General features: G+C 45.7%; 1 protein-coding gene across 1 annotated transcript in view; it reads left to right on the top strand.

The window, feature by feature from the left end:
* LOC124622469 (lysosomal acid glucosylceramidase-like) overlaps positions 1 to 20,624 on the top strand; it is a 187,523-nt gene that overhangs the window by 63,195 nt on the left and 103,704 nt on the right. Inside the window, exon 5 of the mRNA XM_047148179.1 lies at positions 10,846 to 11,006. Within this exon, the coding sequence (XP_047004135.1) occupies positions 10,846 to 11,006 (161 nt within the window). The remainder of the gene's footprint in view (positions 1 to 10,845; positions 11,007 to 20,624) is intronic.

Below are 20,624 nucleotides of genomic sequence, written 5' to 3'. Positions count from 1 at the left end.
AATGGTAGAACGATGGGTTCGATGACGGTTTGGATGTACCGTGCACTATTCAGTATCCCCTCGACGATCACCAGTGGTGTACGGCCAGTGTAGGAGATCGCTCCCCACACCATGATGCCGGGCAGAAGACAATTCACAGTACGATGAGTAACAGGAAGACCATGTTCACAATCTATGGCAGTGCTGACGCTCTCGGAAGTTCAACCTTCCTCTAAAGACGTTGTGGGGCTGCATCCCCATTAAACGTGATCTGACCCACTTGGAGCACAACACGACCGTAATTTTTACTCTCGCGTACAAGTTCGAACCACTAGGGACCGTTCAACACCATTCGATGAAATTCGAACGTTATCCGAAACAGCAAAAGATGTTTATGCTTTTTCATTCCTTCTACACTCCTGGAAATGGAAAAAAGAACACATTGACACCGGTGTGTCAGACCCACCATACTTGCTCCGGACACTGCGAGAGGGCTGTACACGCAATGATCACACGCACGGCACAGCGGACACACCAGGAACCGCGGTGTTGGCCGTCGAATGGCGCTAGCTGCGCAGCATTTGTGCACCGCCGCCGTCAGTGTCAGCCAGTTTGCCGTGGCATACGGAGCTCCATCGCAGTCTTTAACACTGGTAGCATGCCGCGACAGCGTGGACGTGAACCGTATGTGCAGTTGACGGACTTTGAGCGAGGGCGTATAGTGGGCATGCGGGAGGCCGGGTGGACGTACCGCCGAATTGCTCAACACGTGGGGCGTGAGGTCTCCACAGTACATCGATGTTGTCGCCAGTGGTCGGCGGAAGGTGCACGTGCCCGTCGACCTGGGACCGGACCGCAGCGACGCACGGATGCACGCCAAGACCGTAGGATTCTACGCAGTGCCGTAGGGGACCGCACCGCCACTTCCCAGCAAATTAGGGACACTGTTGCTCCTGGGGTATCGGCGAGGACCATTCGCAACCGTCTCCATGAAGCTGGGCTACGGTCCCGCACACCGTTAGGCCGTCTTCCGCTCACGCCCCAACATCATGCAGCCCGCCTCCAGTGGTGTCGCTACAGGCGTGAATGGAGGGACGAATGGAGACGTGTCGTCTTCAGCGATGAGAGTCGCTTCTGCCTTGGTGCCAATGATGGTTGTATGCGCGTTTGGCGCCGTGCAGGTGAGCGCCACAATCAGGACTGCATACGACCGAGGCACACAGGGCCAACACCCGGCATCATGGTGTGGGGAGCGATCTCCTACATTGGCCGTACACCACTGGTGATCGTCGAGGGGACACTGAATAGTGCACGGTACATCCAAACCGTCATCGAACCCATCGTTCTACCATTCCTAGACCGGCAAGGGAACTTGCTGTTCCAACAGGACAATGCACGTCCGCATGTATCCCGTGCCACCCAACGTGCTCTAGAAGGTGTAAGTCAACTACCCTGGCCAGCAAGATCTCCGGATCTGTCCCCCATTGAGCATGTTTGGGACTGGATGAAGCGTCGTCTCACGCGGTCTGCACGTCCAGCACGAACGCTGGTCCAACTGAGGCGCCAGGTGGAAATGGCATGGCAAGCCGTTCCACAGGACTACATCCAGCATCTCTACGATCGTCTCCATGGGAGAATAGCAGCCTGCATTGCTGCGAAAGGTGGATATACACTGTACTAGTGCCGACATTGTGCATGCTCTATTGCCTGTGTCTATGTACCTGTGGTTCTGTCAGTGTGATCATGTGATGTATCTGACCCCAGGAATGTGTCAATAAAGTTTCCCCTTCCTGGGACAATGAATTCACGGTGTTCTTATTTCAATTTCCAGGAGTGTAATATTCACGCAATCCCTCAAATATCTCTGTTTTCTGTTGTAAACAGGAAGATAGATGCCAGCCAAACCGTTACTCTTCTGTTTGTTCTGGAGTTTCAAACACTAGTCCCATAGGAAAAAAATCCATTTGAGTGAGAACTTGCAATGGCGCTGACGTGGGACTGTGCCACCTCCCATCCCCTCCTCCCGTGTATCCGATGACAGTGATCTTTGTTACTCAGGGGCTCACGGACATTAATATCAAATGCAGGAGGTGCACTGTCGTGTTGATGACATATCCATTCAGGACCAACGAAACGTACAACTGGCAACAACTTTGGCAGCACATCTCGAACGAACTTCAGGTAGTGCAAACGATTCAAAAAGGATGGACACAAATAGTGCCCTATAGTTGACATGGTCCAGTTCTTCCCCACAAGTTGACAGAGAATCATTATTGGCAATCTGAGATGAGCACAGCATTTGGATTTTCATCACTCCAGGCATGGGCGTGGCTACAATCTATTAACACGGTCATTTACCCCCATTGCTACCACACGTCTTTTATAATAGAGGTATAATTGCCGCTTAGAACTCCGAATACTGTATTCTAATTGTTTAGTGATGAGTTTTCTTCCACTGAATGCGACACAGCTTTCTCAGATTCTTCTGTATGAGGATGTCACTGCTGAGAAATTTGGATGCGTCTCTGTGGCCTGAACGATCCAGTTCCTCATAAGGTTTCGTCCATGTCGAGAAACTTACTCCAGTTGGGATGACCCCCATTGTTTGGATTTTCTCTGTCTATTCATTCGTCTTTCAGTGCACTACATCCTTCATTAACATACGTTAACTACACCTTAGAGTTTCCTGTAATTAATGTTACATCTTCGAAAAGCTGTCAAGAATTATAAATAATGGAGATTCGAAAGTGGACACGTACAGACGAGTCTGTATTGCGTTTTATGGTAGTGCCACTGACATCGATGCGGCGGGTTCCGACGTTTAAAGATCTTGGCCCATATGAAATATTGATTTCCTACCAATGGTTCCTTAATTCTAAGCGCCTAGCTTAAGATTTTTCTAGATCAGTACAGTTTTAACTGTAAACACTTGCGGCATCCCGTGTTTCTACACGGGCTGTAACTGTTTGAGGTGGTATTATTGATCTAAAATTTTAAAGTAAAACTGACTGAAAATACGAGAAATGGCATTACGTTTAACTTCCGAACAGTTGCGTCATGGCTGTTACTGATAATTTAAGACAGCTATATTCAGAAACCTGTTACAAATTGTACTTGTATTTATTTGATCTTTTACCTCTCGGGAGTGCCACCAGAACTTGAACAACGAACACGTTTACGAGAAGAGGCATGCAGTGTACACAGTCCTTATTGTTCACCAACTAGAGCAGTGGTTCCCAACTTGGGGGTAATTACGCCGTGAGAGTAAAATGTAATTTTCAGACGGGTAAAACAAAAGAGTTCAATTTTGTTTTGGCCAGGAAACCAAATTATTTTTAAAAAATCATTACTCATATTAGTCATCTTCCTCAAACAGGCCACTCACAACATCCATACTTTGCGCTTTGTAAAACGCATCTATGACAGTAGAACTGGGAGACATACATCAGAAACGCCTAAATATCTCATTAAAGTTCCTTCTCTGTGTTTCAGGTTGTTCCCAAAAGAGACTAGAAATTGTTTCAATATTTATTTCACAACAATTGCAAAACCCCACGTGTGTGTAAATGAATTTAACTGAAACAGAATTAGTCGTGATACAGGCACACCCTTGTGACCCAATGTTGGAATTAGTGTACTCAGCGCATTGATAAAAACTACGAAATACTGTGGCCCTGGCAGTGAATCTTAGGAGGGGAATTTGATTTAATTAATCTGTGGTTTATTACAAAAAACATTACTGTCGTAAAGCATCCAAAACAATCATGGAATTACTAAAGCTGCAATCGCAGAATTAACCACTAGAACTGTAAAAGTTAGACTATCAGTTGACAAGATCACTCGATGAGGTCAGAATTGCTTGATAATGTCGCATCTGGCTCCATGGAATATGGAGTGTAGTCATGTATGGAAGTGAAACATGGACGATAACTAGTTTGGACAAGAAGAGAATAGAAGCTTTCGAAATGTGGTGCTACAGAAGAATGCTGAAGATTAGATGGGTAGATCACGTAACTAATGAGGAGGTATTGAATCGGATTGGGGAGAAGAGAAGTTTGAGTAGAAGAAGGGATCGGTTGGTAGGACGTGTTTTGAGGCATCAAGGAATCACAAATTTAGCATTGGAGGGTAGCGTGGAGGGTAAAAATCGTAGAGGGAGATCAAGAGATGAACACACTAAGCAGATTCAGAAGAATGTAGGTTGCAGTAAGTACTGAGAGATGAAGAAGCTTGCACAGGATATAGTAGCATGGAGAGCTGCATCAAACCAGTCTCAGGACTGAAGACCACAACAACAACTGACTATATAACGATTATAGTGACTGTGTGCAGAGAGAAATGGAGAAACCAACAAACGTGGACCGAGCGAGGTGGCGCAGTGGCTAACACACTGGACTCGCATTCGGGAGGACGACGGTTCAATCCCGCGTCCGGCCGTCCTGATTTAGGTTTTCCGTGATTTCCCGAAATCGCTCCAGGCAAATACCGGGATGGTTCCTTTGAAAGGGCATGGCCGACTTCCATCCTCGTCCTTTCCTAATCCGATGAGACCGATAACCTCGCTGTTTGGTCTCTTCCCCCCAAAAACCCAACCCAACCAACAAACGTGGGACAAGGAAACCTATCATGAATCTGAACTTCAGGCACTCGATTTTCCTAAAATGACGGGCCTGGAAGCCATGCTCACCATACTCTTCAGTTTAACACAGACGGTATGGTGACACCGTGTCTCGCTACTCTTATGTTCGACACCAGGATTGCTCTCTGAGGAGCCGGATACTGGATCCCAGGCGGCTCCTCCAGTTGAGTGCGCAGCCTGCAGCCTGCACAGGGAGGGAGTCTTTCTTTCCAAGTCAGCAAGGATGTGACTGGTCCCTTCTTCCCGCCTAGAAAATCTCGACCAACAGTCCTCTCTAAGCTTACATAAGCCCGCCAATGGCACAACTGTTTCTTTAACAAGATATCCGGTCACGTACAGGCAAAATGTCGAAAAACCAAAGCTCTCAATTTCTTTCCCTCTTTTCTAAAGAACGTGTTATGCCCTCTGGACATCACTTCTGTCCCACGAATCAGTGCCCACTCAACCAACAGCTAGCCTCGCATTCCACGTCCTGGGAAAAGCTAAGAAACTGTGCTCGCTCGATGCTACCCACCAACGCTGCGACTTCTGAATCTGCAGTATGTCAGAGCTGTTTTTCAATGTCTTTTTCTTTTTCTTTTCTTTTTTTTGGATATCCAGGAGATGTTTATCTGCTAAAATCATTTTTCTCAATATGGTCCGAGTGCCTACCTCATGCTGGCAGCTTTCCATTGTCAGGAACGAATGCTTTAGCTTGACCAGGTGGATACGTAAAAAATGTAAATGTCGTGTGACAAGGGCCTCCCGTCGGGTAGACCGTTCGCCAGGTGCAAGTCTTTCGATTTGACGCCACTTCGGCGACTTGTGAGTCGATGGGGATGAAATGATGATGATTAGGACAACACAACACCCAGTCCCTGAGGGGAGAAAATCTCCGACCCAGCCGGGAATCGAACCTGAGCCCTTAGGATTGACGTTCTGTCGCGCTGATTACTCGGCTACTGTGGCCGGACAGTGGATACGTAACAAAACAAGATTCACACGACGGTAGTGGAGGTGGATTTTCTCAAGACAACGAGAGAGCAGCTACGCGTGCCGGTCCCCTGCCCACAGCCCCCGCAAAGCGCCTCGTTCCTTCTGCTCTCAATACGTCATGTGCCTCGTACCTTATAGTGCTCCTCGCTTCCGAAGCTTACTCAGAAAAACAACTGTCATAGCCAGCATCGTGGTAGGTTAAAGAATATTAAAAAGCGGATCTGATATCACCATACACAATCACTGTAATCTTATCACTCCATATAAACTAACTCAATTCCCTCCTATCGCGTTAATAATTAAAAATAAATGAAAAGAGGTGAATCAAATGGCTTGCCTCTTTTCACAGAAAATGAACTAATTGACAGCACAGCACAACAATAATTATAAGATTTCTACTACACAGTAGTAGGGATACGGTGTATTGCTGATATTGTTGTCGTTATTAATAGAGGGAGCGGTAACCCACGAATCAATAGCATCCTCAAGTCTTCCATTTTCCTCTTGTTCAGAAGTAAGGAGTCTAGCAGTCAAGTGATTTTCAAGCAGGAGTATAGTGCAAAAATTTTAATTTGACTGATTTTAAATGGGAGATGCAGGGTGTTGGTGAAGCAAGTGGCACTAGGGAATTGAGTGGTGCAGAGGAATCGTGTTTTGTAACGAATGTCTACCCTCAAAGTGTATAATTATGTTTCATTTCTGAGAAGAAATTGTTGGTAGCAGCAGGCCGTTGTGGCCGAGCGGTTCTAGGCGCTTCAGTCTGGAACCGCGCGAGGCCTACGGTCGTAGGTTGGAATCCTGCCTCGGGCATGGATGTGTGTGATGTCGTTAGGTTAGTTAGGTTTAAGTAGTTCTACGTTCTACGGGACTGATGACCTCAGATGTTAAGTCCCATAGTGCTCAGAGGGCACTGAAAATTGCTTCATCATTCCATTAAAAAATAAACAGTAAGGTCTACCATTGTCACTGTTTCATTATTGTGTGATTTAATAAAACGCCTAGAACAACTAAATGTCATTTAGATTTCACCATTTTGAAAACTGTTTTTCTTTATAAAGTTTAGTTAGAAGCTAATGTTGTTGACGAAGAGGGAAGGAGAGGTTAAAGGCTAATATCTGATTCCATTGGGTGGTAACAACCTCTGAAAGACTGGGAACCTCTGTACTAGGACCAGCGGAAACTTCAGAAAATTCAATTTCTAACCACGAATCTAGCATTTGTAGACTTAGAGAAAGCTTTTAACAATGTTGACTGGAATACTCTCTTTCAAATTCTAAAGGTGGCAGGGGTAAAATACAGGGAGCGAAAGGCTATTTACAATTTGTACAGAAACCAGATGGCAGTTATAAGAGTCGAGGGACACGAAAGGGAAGCAGTGGTTGAGAAGGGAGTGAGACAGGGTTGTAGCCTCTCCCCGATGTTATTCATTCTGTATATTGAGCAAGCAGTAAAGGACACAAAAGAAAAATTTGGAGTAGGTATTAAAATCCAGGGAGAAGAAATAAAAACTTTGAGGTTCGCCGATGACATTGTAATTCTGTCAGAGACAGCAAAGGACTTGGAAGATCAGTTGAACGGAATGGACAGTGTCTTGAAAGGAGGATATAAGATGAACATCAACAAAAGCAAAACGAGGATAATGGAATGCAGTCGAATTACGTCGGGTGATGCTGAGGGAATTAGATTAGGAAATGAGACACTTAAAGTAGTAAAGGAGTTTTGCTATTTGGGGAGCAAAATAACTGATGATGGTCGAAGTAGAGAGGATATAAAATGTAGACTGGCAATGGCAAGGAAAGCGTTTCCGAAGAAGAGAAATTTGTTAACATCGAGTATAGATTTAAGTGTCAGGAAGTCGTTTCTGAAAGTATTTGTATGGAGTGTAGCCATATATGGAAGTGCAACATGGACAATAAATAGTTTGGACAAGAAGAGAATAGAAGCTTTCGAAATGTGGTGCTATAGAAGAATGCTGAAGATTGGATGCGTAGATCACATAACTAATGAGGAAGTATTGAATAGGATTGGGGAGAAGAGAAGTTTGTGGCACAACTTGAGTAGAAGAAGGGATCGGTTGGTAGGACATGTCCTGAGGCATCAAGGGATCACCAATTTAGTATTGGAGGGCAGCGTGGAGGGTAAAAATCGTAGAGGGAGACCAAGAGATGAATACACTAAGCAGATTCAGAAGGACGTAGGTTGCAGTAGGTACTGGGAGATGAAGAAGCTTGCACAGGATAGAGTAGCATGGAGAGCTGCATCAAACCAGTCTCAGGACTGAAGACCATAACAACAACAACAACAACCAGGAATCTGTGTGGTTTATTAACATTATGACCACCGACCTACTACTGATATAAACCCGTCCAGGAGATAGCAGGGTCACCTGGCGAGGAATGAATGCTAGTCAGACACATACACAGTTCACGTAGCATCAGTGAGCGTGTTATCCGTGTGTAGACTGGGGAAGGCGCCCGATCTATCTGAATTTGACCGAGGACAGATTGCGATGGCCTGGAGGCTCGGCATGTGCATTGCAGAAACTGCAGGACTTGGGTGTTCGAGGAGTCAGTGGTAAGGGTCTTCAACACGTGGCCAAACAAGGTGAAATCACATCCTGGTGTTGAGGGGTTGGGTGGCCAACTCTCATTTGTGATGTCGGATATTGTAGGCTGTGCAGGCTGGTAAAACGGGACAAGCGGCAAACTGTGGCGGAACTAACATCAGACTTTAATGCTGCACAGAGTAAAAGTGTGTCTGAACACACAGTGTTCCGAACGCTTCTAACAAAGGCCCTCCGCAGCCAACGACTCATGCACATGCCAATGTTAACACCACGACACCGGCAACTACGACTGAAATGGGCACGTGGTCTTGGGCACTGGACGCTGGCGCAGTGGCAGTGTTGCTTTGTCTGATGAATCCCGCCGGTGGAAGGTCGCAAATCCCTCGTCTTCCAGGGCAGGGGAACAGCTCCTTGACACCTCTACTGTGGGACAGAGACAAACTAGCAGTGGTCCCATTATGCTCTGAGGAACATTCTCGTGGGCATCCAAGGCTCCATGGAGCTCGTGCAAGGTACCATGACGGCAAAGGAATATCGTACATTGATTGAAAACTTCATGACGATCGTGTTTCCAGACGGCAGTGGAATTTTTCAGGAGTGTGATGGTGGGTTCGAGGAACTGAGTGGTGGATTACAACTAATGTGCTGGCGCCAAGCTCGCCAGATCTGAACACGATCCAACATATGTGGGATGTGATTGGACGTGGCGTCAGACCTTATCATTCCTTCCCGGAATTTACGGGAATTATGCGACTTGTGTGTACAGAAGTGATACGAAATACGTCCAGTTACACTCATGCTCATAAATTAAGGATAATGCTGATACATGGTGAAACAACACTCTGCTAGGCGGTTTGGGGGTTTAAATCACCTCAGGGTATCACCATGCGGTGTATCTGACTTGCGGTCGTCGCACGGTGGCGCTGGCAGCAGTCAACATACGCAGAGGTGTGTTGGCGCATGTCAGAGTACGGTGCAGCGAGTAAGTTTGCAGACGTGCTAATGGTGACTGTGTGTTGAAAATGACTCAAAGAACACATATTGATGACGTTATGAGGGTTAGAATATTAGGGCGACTGGAGGCTGGTCAAACACAGCAGGTCGTAGCACGGGCCCTCCGTGTGCCACAAAATGTGATCTCAAGATTATGGCAACGATTCCAGCAGACAGGAAACGTGTCCAGGCGCTACAGTACGGGACGTCCACAGTGGACAACACCACAAGAAGACCGGTATCTCACTATCAGTGCCCGCGCAGACGGCCACAGAGTACTGCAGGTAGCCTTGCTCGGAACCTTACCGCAGCCACTGGAACAGTTGCCTCCAGACACACAGTCTACAGACAATTGAACAGACATGGTTTATTCACCCGGAGACCTGCTAGGTGCATTCCACTGACCCCTGGTCACAGGAGATCCCGTAAAGTCTGGTGTCGAGAACACAGTACATGGTCATTGGAACAGTGGTCCCTGGTTGTGTTCAAGGACGAGTTCAGGTATAGTCTGAACAGTGATTCTCGTCGTGTTTTCATCTGGCGTGAACCAGGAACCAGATACCAACTCCTTAATGTCCTTGAAAGGGACCTGTATGGAGGTCGTGGTTTGATGGTGTAGGGTGGGATTATGATCGATGCAGGTACACCCCTGCATATCTTTGACAGAGGAATTGTAACAGGTCACATGTATCGAGACGTCATTTTGCACATGTATGTCCGCCTTTTCAGGGGTGCAGTGGGTCCCACCTTCCTCCTGATGGATGACAACGCACGGCCCCACCGAGCTGTCATCATGAAGGGGTACCCTGAAACAGAAGATATCAGGCGAATGGAGTGGCCTGCCTGTTCTCCAGACCTAAACCCCATCGAGCTCGTCTGGTATGCTCTCGGTCGACGTAACGCTGCACGTCTCGATACCAAAAATGGCTATGGGACTTAACATCTGAGGTCATCAGTCCCTGAGAACTTAGAACTACTTTAACCTAACTAACCTAAGGACATGACACACATCCATGCCCGAGGCAGTATTCGAACCTGCGACTGTATCGGTCTCGCGGTTCCAGACTGAAGTCTTCATACCCCTACGACACTGCAGGAGCTCCGACAGGCACTGGTGCAAGAATGGGAGGTTATATCCCAGCAGCTGCTCGACCACCTGATCCAGAATATACAAACCCGTTACCCAGCCTGTGCACGTATGCATGGTGATCAGCCGGCCGCGGTGGTCTAGCGGTTCTATGCGCGCAGTCCGTAACCGCGCGACTGCTACGGTCGCAGGTTCGAATCCTGCCTCGGGCATGGATGTTTGTGATGTCCTTAGGTTAGTTAGGTTTAAGTAGTTCTAAGTTCTAGGGGACTGATGACCACAGATGTTAAGTCCCATAGTGCTCAGAGCCATTTGAACCGTGGTGATCATATCCCATATTGATGCCGGGGTACATGCGCAGGAAGCAGTGCCGTTTTGTAGCACATGTGTTTCGGGACGGTTTTCTCAACTTATCACCAATACCGTGGAAATACCTGCTATTAGAAGGTTGTGATAATGTTCTGGCTGAGCAATGTATATCCGGTAACTATAGCAATCACAGTGACTTTACCTGACCTACACATCTGAAGCTCAGTATAAAAGCACTTTGCTCCTTTGCTCCAGCAGCTGCGTACCCTGACAGTGTGTGGTGCTTTTTGTCGGCAGATTCCATACTTGCAGCACGCGCAGGACCTCAGAGGGGAGGAGCTGCTGCTGGTGTCGGCCGCCTGGAGCGCGCCCACCTGGATGAAGACCAATGGCAAGTTCAACGGCGAGGGCAAGTTGATCAGAGAGTACTGGCAGCTGTGGGCCGACTACCTGCTCAGGTTGGTCACCTGCAGTTCATACCTTTTCTGTAACATTTATAAATACGCTGCAAACGTGGTGCAGAACGTCATGTACTGCTTTCCTCCCTGAGACATTTGTTCACAGGTTGGAAAATTTTTAGTAGGGTATTCAGTTACGTTCGTGTTTAATGGAAGGTGCTAAATCGCTGTGTCAGTTTAGGATCCATCCCAGAGGTGCAGCATAGAGATATGGACTCATATTCATCTCCCACATCTACTTTTCATGTAAGACGATTTTCTGGCTACGTTTTGGGACGTTACAGACCCGAACTTTTCGACTCTGTAAGTGCAGAACAGGGAATCAGTGATCATAAGGCCGTTTCAGCATCCATGAATATGTAAGTTAATAGGAATATAGAAAAAGGGAGGAAGGAGTAATAGAAGGCAGATTTCAGACTACCTAACAGATCAAAACGAAAATTTCTGTTCCGACACTGACAATGTTGAGTGTTTATGGAAAAAGTTCAACGCAATCGTAAAATGCGTTTTAGACAGGTACGTGCCGAGTAAAACTGTGAGGGACGGGAAAAACCCACCGTGGTTCAACAACAAAGTTAGGAAACTACTGCGAAAGCAAAGAGAGCTTCACTCCAAGTTTAAACGCAGCCAAAAACTCTCAGATAAACAGAAGCTAAGTAATGTCAAAGTCAGCGTAAGGAGGGCTATGCGTGAAGCGTTCAACGAATTCGAAGGTAAAATTCTAGGTACCGACTTGACAGAAAATCCTAGGAAGTTCTGGTCTTACGTTAAATCAGTAAGTGGCTCGAAACAGCATATCCAGACACTCCGGGATGATGATGATGGCACTGAAACAGAGGATGACACGCGTAAAGCTGAAATACTAAACGCCTTTTTCCAAAGCTGTTTCACAGAGGAAGACCGCACTGCAGTTCCTTCTCTAAATCCTCGCACAAACGAAAAAATGACTGACATCGAAATAAGTGTCCAAGGAATAGAAAAGCAGATGCGCAAAACTATAGATCTATATCTCTGACGTCGATCTGTTGTAGAATTTTAGAACATGTTTTTTTGCTCGCGTATCATGTCGTGTTTGGAAACCCAGAATCTACTTTGTAGGAATCAACATGGATTCCGGAAACAGCGATCGTGTGAGACCCAACTCGCTTTATTTGTTCATGAGACCCAGAAAATATTAGATACAGGCTCCCAGGTAGATGCTATTTTCCTTGACTTCCGGAAGGCGTTCGATACAGTTCCGCACTGTCGCCTGATAAACAAAGTAAGAGCCTACGGAATATCAGACCAGCTGTGTGGCTGGATTGAAGAGTTTTTAGCAAACAGAACACAGCATGTTGTTATCAATGGAGAGACGTCTACAGACGTTAAGGTAACCTCTGGCGTGCCACAGGGGAGTGTTATGGGACCATTGCTTTTCACAGTATATATAAATGACCTAGTAGATAGCGTCGGAAGTTCCATGCGGCTTTTCGCGGATGATGCTGTAGTATACAGAGAAGTTGCAGCATTAGAAAATTGTAGCGAAATGCAGGAAGATCTGCAGTGGATAGGCACTTGGTGCAGGGAGTGGCAACTGACCCTTAACATAGATAAATGAAATGTATTGTGAATACATAGAAAGAAGGATCCTTTATTGTATGATTATATGATAGCGGAACAAACACTGGTAGCAGTTACTTCTGTAAAATTTCTGGGAGTATGCGTGCGGAACGATTTGAAGTGGAGTGATCATATAAAATTAATTGTTGGTAAGGCGGGTACAAGGTTGAGATTCATTGGGAGAGGCCTTAGAAAATGCAGTCCATCAACAAAGGTGGTGGCTTACAAATATACTTGAGTATTGCTCATCAGTGTGGGATCCGTACCAGATCGGGTTGACGGAGGAGATAGAGAAGATCCCAAGAAGAGCGGCGCGTTTCGTCACAGTGTTATTTGGTAACCGTGATAGCGTTACGGAGATGTTTAACAAACTTAAGTGGCAGACTCTGCAAGAGAGGCGCTCTGCAACGCGGTGTAGCTTGCTCGCCAGGTTTCGAGAGGGTGCGTTTCTGGATGAGGTATCGAATATATTGCTTGCCCCTACTAATACCTCCCGAGGAGATCACGAATGTAAAATTAGAGAGATTCGAGCGCGCACGGAGGCTTTCAGACAGTCGTTCTTCCCGCGAACCATACGCGACTGGAACAGAAAAGGCAGGTAATGACAGTGGCACGTAAAGTGCCCTCCGCCAAACACCGTTGGGTGGCTTGCGGAGTATAAATGTAGATGTAGATGTAGATGTACAATATTTAATGTCTGTTATTGAAAGATATTACACAGCCGGAATAAAATGAGTACACTCTTAGGTTCCCAATTCGCTCAAGATTTATTATTGCAGCAGTGCATGGAAATAGGTCGACTCACAAACCCAAATCCTTACTTTGAAATTGACCAACATTCTAAATTCATAAAAGTTCTTCAGTTTAAATACCTTGGATCACGTTTCAACAGTAAAAATTTCATAACAATTGATATAAACGAAAGAACAGCCTCAGGGTCAAGATGTCTGAACTCACTAAGCAACCCACTCAAAAGTAAAGCTTTGTCAATCACCACAAAGATGAAGATATACAACACTATCATCTGCTCCATTGTACTGTACGGTTCAGAAAGCTGGACGTTTAGAAAGAATGAAAGAGAAAAACTGAATGTTTTCGAAAGATAAGTAATGAGAAAAATCTGGGGACCTGTGTTGGAGAAGGGCGTATGGAAAATTCGAAAGAACAATGAAATTTATCAGCTAATGAAACAACCTACTATCATCCAGAAAAGTAGGAGACTGCAATGGGTTGGGCATGGGGCTAGAATGGAAAACAACAGAATCACCAAAAAAGCATTTGAAGGAACTCTCCAGGCAACAAGACCACCGTGCCGACCTCGTACAAGGTGGAAAGATGACACAGAGAAGGACATCGCAGCATTTGGAATTTCCGCAGGGTGGAGAGAGACTGCGAGAGGTAGAAGGCGGTGGAAGCAGATAGTTGATGCAGCGCGTTGTCTACAGGGCCTGTGATCGCTGAGGAGAAGAAGAACAAGAGAAGAGGAAAAGTGGCATGAAATTACACTTAGAGATGATAGTACAGGCGGTTCTGGTGTACCAGGCGTCGACCCATCGTGAACACCGATGTTAGTACGTGGTGAAACTTCCACAGGCGGCAACACCGGCGCTGATTCTGGCATCCAGCTGATCGTACAGATGACGAATACTGTACTAGGATACGCTATTTCACTCCTGTTCACGTGGTTTTGTAAGAATGCTTCGTTGAAGAGTCGCACCAGTCACTTCTCGTCCCATCACATCCCACACGTGCTCTATTGGAGACAAGTCCGGAGATCGTGCTGGCCGGGAAAACTGCTGCACATCTTGCAGAGCGCGTCGAGTTCCACGAGCAGTCTCAGGCGAGCATTATCTACATCCATACTCCGCAAGCCACCTGACGGTGTGTGGCGGAGGGTACCTTGAGTACCTCTACCGGTTCTCCCTTCCATTCCAGTCTCGTATTGTTCGTGGAAAGAGGGATTGTCGGTATGCTTCTGTGTGGGCTCTAATCTCTCTGATTTTATCCTCATGGTCTCTTCGCGAGATACACGTAGGAGGGAGCAATATACTGCTTGACTCCTCGGTGAAGGTATGTTCTTGAAACTTCAACGAAAGCCCGTACCGAGCTACTGAGCGTTGCAAAGTCTTCCACTGGAGTTTGCCTATCATCTCCGTAACGCTTTCGCGATTACTAAATGATCCTGTAACGAAGCGCGCTGCTCTCCGTTCGATCTTCTCTATCTCCTCTATCAACCCTATCTGATACGGATCCCACACTGGTGAGCAATTTTCAAGCAGTGGGCGAACAAGTGTACTGGAACCTACTTCCTTTGTTTTCGGATTGCATTTCCTTAGGATTCTTCTATTGAATCTCAGTCTGGCTCTGCTTTACCGCCGATTAACTTTATATGATCATTCCATTTTAAATCACTCCTAATGCCTACTCCCAGATAATTTACGGAATTAACTACTTCCAGTTGCTGACCTACTATATTGTAGCTAAATGATAAAGGATCTTTTTTTCTATGTATTCGCAGCACATTACACTTGTCTACCTTGAGATTCAATTGCCATTCCCTGCACCATGCGTCAATTCGTTGCAGATCCTCCTGCATTTCAGTACAATTTTCCATTGTTACAACCTCTCGATATACCACAGCATCATCCACAAAAAGCGTCAGTGAACTTCCGATGTTATCCACAAGGTCATTTATGTATATCGTGAATAGCAACGGTCCTACGACACTCCCCTGTGGCACACCTGAAATCACTCTTACTTCGGAAGACTTTTCGTGTTGGAACAACACAGCTTCATGTTGCACGAACCGACCGATAGTTAGCGTCTCTCTAGAATCACCATGGTGAACAAGAGTTGTAGCTTATCGCAACCCGGACCACGAGGCCTGCGTTGGTGCCAGTGTGTCTCGGACGAATGCACTCTACGGGATAGCGCACGCCACGAACTACGTCGCACGAACAAACGACCATCATTTGCGTGCAGGCCGAATCTGCTTTCATCCCTGAAGACTACGGCGCGCAATTCTATCTTCCCTCTGACAACACCAGTCTAGCCGTCCTTGTCCATGCTATGGCGCGAGTGAAAGACGGCCTAGAGGTGTGTGCGCTCGTAGTCCCAGTGCTAGTAACCGGTTCGCAACAGTTCGTGTTGACGTGCCTGGGCTTACAAGTCTTATGTGTGCTGTGATAGCTGCACAATCTGCCACTGCTGTCCTTACAATACGACGATTGTGGCAGGTGTATGTGTTGCATGGACGTCCATAACCACGTTTGCGGATGTGAGGACGTTCGCGAGACCCCTGATACCAGCATCGTTGCACAACTGATGCAGCACGTCCAACTTGTATGGCAGTTCTCCGAAAGGACAGCCCTGCCTCTCGAAAGGTCACAATTTGACCCCTTTCACATTCGCTCAGCTGGCTGTAGGAAGCACGAGCGCATCTTCATGGCACGGTTGCCTGCTTACTTCACAAGTTCGCACCACACTGGGCCTCCCGGCTGTGATCTTTCCCTGATAGGGGTAGACAGAGGCGGCGCTGTGGTAGCTATGCCACTGCGCTATCTGTTGGCGGACGACGTTGAAATCATTGTCGGTACATCTATCTCCCAGGTGGCATATTCCGTCATCGGATCAAAATCGACGTCGTCTCTTTAGGTTTCCCGACAGCGTATTTGCACAATATGTAGTTGTATCATGTCAGATCCCGTACCTATGATATCCACTGCCGACTAAAATGTATTGCAAATAAGTGGCTGGAAGAAAACAAAATGAAAATAAGAGGAAGGTATATTTTTTCGTGTCCAAGTGTTGTAATAGTGCAAGAGGAAAGGAGCTCAAATTTAATCCTGCTTCAGAAAAGTTAACTCCAATTGACGTTTCATGGAATGTGAGTTGGATCTTTTATTCTTGATTTATGAAATTTCATGCAAATAAGATAATGCAGTAACAGATTATATAATTTGTCGTGGAAAGTACCAACTCTGATGCTTGCACTCCATTACGCACTGGGAATGAAAGCTTTAAAAGGGTGTGCGGTGTTAACCCAGAATGTGTTTAATAAGGGAGTCAGTCAGTTATATGTCCTAAAGTTCAGATTCATCGAGAATTTAATAATTGAAATATGTTTGCTAATAAAAATTGCATTTCTTTCAAAAATGGCATTTGCAGGCGTGTAATTGACTACACATTATTCTTCCAGGTACACTCATAAAGGGTGTAAAGGAAAATACTGACAACGTTTTGCACATACTGAAGAATGGCAAACTGATCGTTTGTGAGAAGGGAAACCCTGCCAGGAAGTGAACAGTTTCAGCCGTCTGGGGTGCAAAAATTTAAAATTCGTGGTACGAGAACTTATTTTTGGCCATGTGAGGTGCCGAAAAGAACCCAGGCACTGCTAGCAGACAGAGGGCCAGGAATGTTGCCACAGGGGCCCCACGCTTTGTTGCGTCTGGGCAGGAAGCGATGGGACATATGGACCCAATGCATATTATTGGGCTGCAGGGCAAGTAGAGACTTGCAGAATAAATGGTGCTCGTCAGCATCATCTGATACATGCATGACAAGAGTAAACAAAGAGTTTTCAGTCACAGAAAAAAATGTAATTCGTGGCAACGAAGAAATTTTTTCAGAGAGGAAATTTCATGCCGAATGTGAGATAGCGTGAGAAAAGAGGACGTAACTGAACAATTACAAAAGTTGCTGTTAAATAATTAGATTAGCGAGAAGAAGAACCGGGTTTAGGCAATCAGCTGTATGAACACGCCGAGTGAAATCTTTGCAGAATGCTAGGGATGAGGTCTTCGAAGCGTGTGAGACTTTGCTGCTAGACTGCAAAGGCACTTAGCTTACACGCCTCATGGGAGACAAATCGCTGCTTTTCTGCGCAAGCAATGGCCGCCTGCGAGAGTCATAGCCGGTTGCCGCTGCAGCATTCTGGCACCGCCGCTCGCAGTGGTTGTATTCTTCCTGGGCGGAGCGAGGACACTGCAACGGTGGCACCGCTGACAAATCGGTCATCGCCCGGTAGCGACACGCATTTACACGCCTGTCATACAATTGCTGCCAGTGTTCGATTTGTCTCTGAGTTACTACAAGAAGTCAGTGGAAAACGAGCGTGAGAGTTTCCATTAATACAATGGACGTATTGATGTTTGCTGATTTCAGTCATAAGTTACCTAGAACTGTTTTTTGTATCCTGATCATTCCTCCCATGAACCATGGATTTTGCTGTCGGTGGAGTGGCTTGTGTGCCTTAGCGATACAGATAACCGTACTGTAAGTACAATCACAACGGAGGGGTATCTGTTGCGAGGTCAGACGTGTGGTTCCTGAAGAGGGGCAGCAGCCTTTACAGAAGTTACAGGGGCAGCAGTCTGGATGACAAACTGATCTGGCCGTGTAACAGCAACTAAAACAGCCTTACTGCGCTGGTACTGCGAACGGCTGAAAGCAAGGGGAAACTACAACCATAATTTTTCCCAAAGACATGCAGCTCTGCTGGATGGTTAAATGATGATGGCATCCTCTTGGGTAAAATATTACGGAGGTAAAATAGTCTCCCTACGGATCTCAGGGCAGGGACTGCTCAGGAGGATGTCGTCATCGTAGTGTGGAATGTTAGATCCCTTAATAGGGCTGGTAGGTTAGAAAATTTGAATAGGGTAATGAATAGGTTGAAGTTATAGTGTGAATTAATGAAGTTTAGTGGCAGGAGGGAAAGGACTTCCGGTCACGTGAATACAGGTTTATAAATACAAAATCAAATACGGATAATGCAGGAGTAGGTTATAATGAATAAGAAAGTAGAACTGCAGGTAAGCAACTACGAACAGCGTAGTGAACGCATTGTCGTAGCCAAGATAGACACGAAGTCTACGCCTACCACAGAAGTACAGTTAAAGGAGATGAAAATTTAATTGTGAAGGGGGACTGGAATTCGATAGTAGGAAAAAGGAGAGAAGGAAAAATACTAGATGAACCTGGACTGGGGTAAAGGAATGAAAGACGAAGTCGCCTGATAGAATTTTGCACAGAGCATAATTTAATCATCGCTGACACATGTTTTAAGAATTATACAAGAAGGTAGCATACGTGGAAGAGACCTGGAAACACCGAAAGGTTTCAAATTGATTATGTAATGGTTAGACAACGATTTAAGAACCAGGTTTTAAGAAATGGTTCAAATGGTTCTGAGCACTATGCGACTTAACTTCTGAGGTCATCAGTCCCGTAGAACTTAGACCAATTTAAAAGTAACTAACCTAAGGACATCACACATATCCATTCCCGAGGCAGGATTCGAACCTGCGACCGTAGCGGTCGCGAGGTTCCAGACTGTAGCGCCTAGAACCGCTCGGGCACTCCGGCCGGCCCAGGTCTTAAATTGTAAGACTTTACCTGAGACAAATGTGGACTCTGACCACAGTTTAATGGTTATGAACTGTAGATTGAAATTGAAGAAATTGGAAAAAAGGTAGGAAATTAAGGAGATGGGACTTGAGTAAGTCGAAACAACCAGCGGTTGTTGATAGCTTGAGACGGAACATTATATAACGGTTGACTAGAACAGCTGAAATGAATACAGTAGAAGACTAAGGTCTAGTTTTAAAAATGGTTCAAATGGCTCTGAGCACTGTGGGACTTAACATCTGAGGTCATCAGTCCCCTAGAACTTAGAGCTACTTAAACCTAACTAACCTAAGGACATCACATACATCCACGCCCGAGGCAGGATTCGAACCTGCGACCGTAGCGGTCGCGCAGTTCCAGGGTGCAGCGCCTAGAATCGCTCAGCCACACCGGCCGGCTGTAGTTTTAAGACATGGAACAGTGAAGGCGGCAGAGGATCAAGTAGGTAAAAAGACAAGGCCTAGTAGGAATCCTTGGATAACAAAAGAGGTATTGAATTTAATTGATGCAAGGAGAAACTTCGATAATGAAGCAAATAAAGCAGGCGAATAGGAATACAAGCGTTTAAAAAATGTGATTGACAGTAAGTGCAAAATTGCCAAGCAGAAATGGCTAGAGGACAAATATAAGGATTTAGAAGCCCTTCCACTAGGGGAAAGATAGATACCGCCTACAGGAAAATGAAAGAGGGCTTTGAAGAAAAGAAAAGCAGATGAACGAATATCAAGAGCTCGCATAGTAAATCAGTCCTAGGCCAAGAAAGGGAAGCTGAAATGTGGAAGGAGTATATGGAGGGTCTACCCAAGGGAGGTGAAGTTGAGGTCAATATTATGAAAATGGAAGAGGACGTAGAGGAAGATGAGAAGTAAGATATGATACTGCGCGAAGAATTTGACAAATAATCGAAAGACTTAAGTCGAAACAAGGCCCCGGGAGTAGACGATGTTCCATCAAAACTAATGATAGCCTTGGCAGAGCCGGCCATGACAAAACTCTTCCATCTGGTGTGCAAGATGTAAGAGACAGGCAAAATATCCTCAGACTGCAAAAAGAATGTAAGAATTCCAGTTCCAACGAAAACAGTTGCTGACAGGTGGAAAATTACCAAACTACCAGTTTAATAAGTCATGGCTGCAAAATACTAACATGATAACACGAATTCTCTACAGAAGAATGGAAAAATTGGTAGAAGCAGACCTCGAGAAAGAGCAGTTTGGATTCTGGAGAAATTTAGGAACACGGAAAGCAATACTGACCCTACGACTTATCTTAGAAGATAGGTTAAGGAAACGCAAACCTACATTTATAGTATTTGTGGACTTAGAGAATGCTTTTGAGAGCGTTAACTGGAACACTCTCTTTGAATTCTGAAGGTAGCAGGGGTAAAATACAGGGAACAAAAGGTGATATACAACTTGTACAGAAACCATACGGCGGCTATAAGAGGTGATTGTTATGAAAGCGATGCAGTGGTCGAAAAGGGAGTGAAACAGAGTTGTAGCCTACCTCCAATGCTGTTCACTATGTATATTGCATAAGGAGTAAAGGAAACCAAAGAAAAATTTGGAGTAGGAATTACAGTTCAGGGAGAAGTATTTAAAACTTTGA

The sequence above is a fragment of the Schistocerca americana genome, chromosome 1, assembly GCF_021461395.2.
Source record: "Schistocerca americana isolate TAMUIC-IGC-003095 chromosome 1, iqSchAmer2.1, whole genome shotgun sequence".
NCBI classification, from domain to species: domain Eukaryota; kingdom Metazoa; phylum Arthropoda; class Insecta; order Orthoptera; family Acrididae; genus Schistocerca; species Schistocerca americana.
This window is presented reverse-complemented; position numbering and strand designations above follow the sequence as displayed.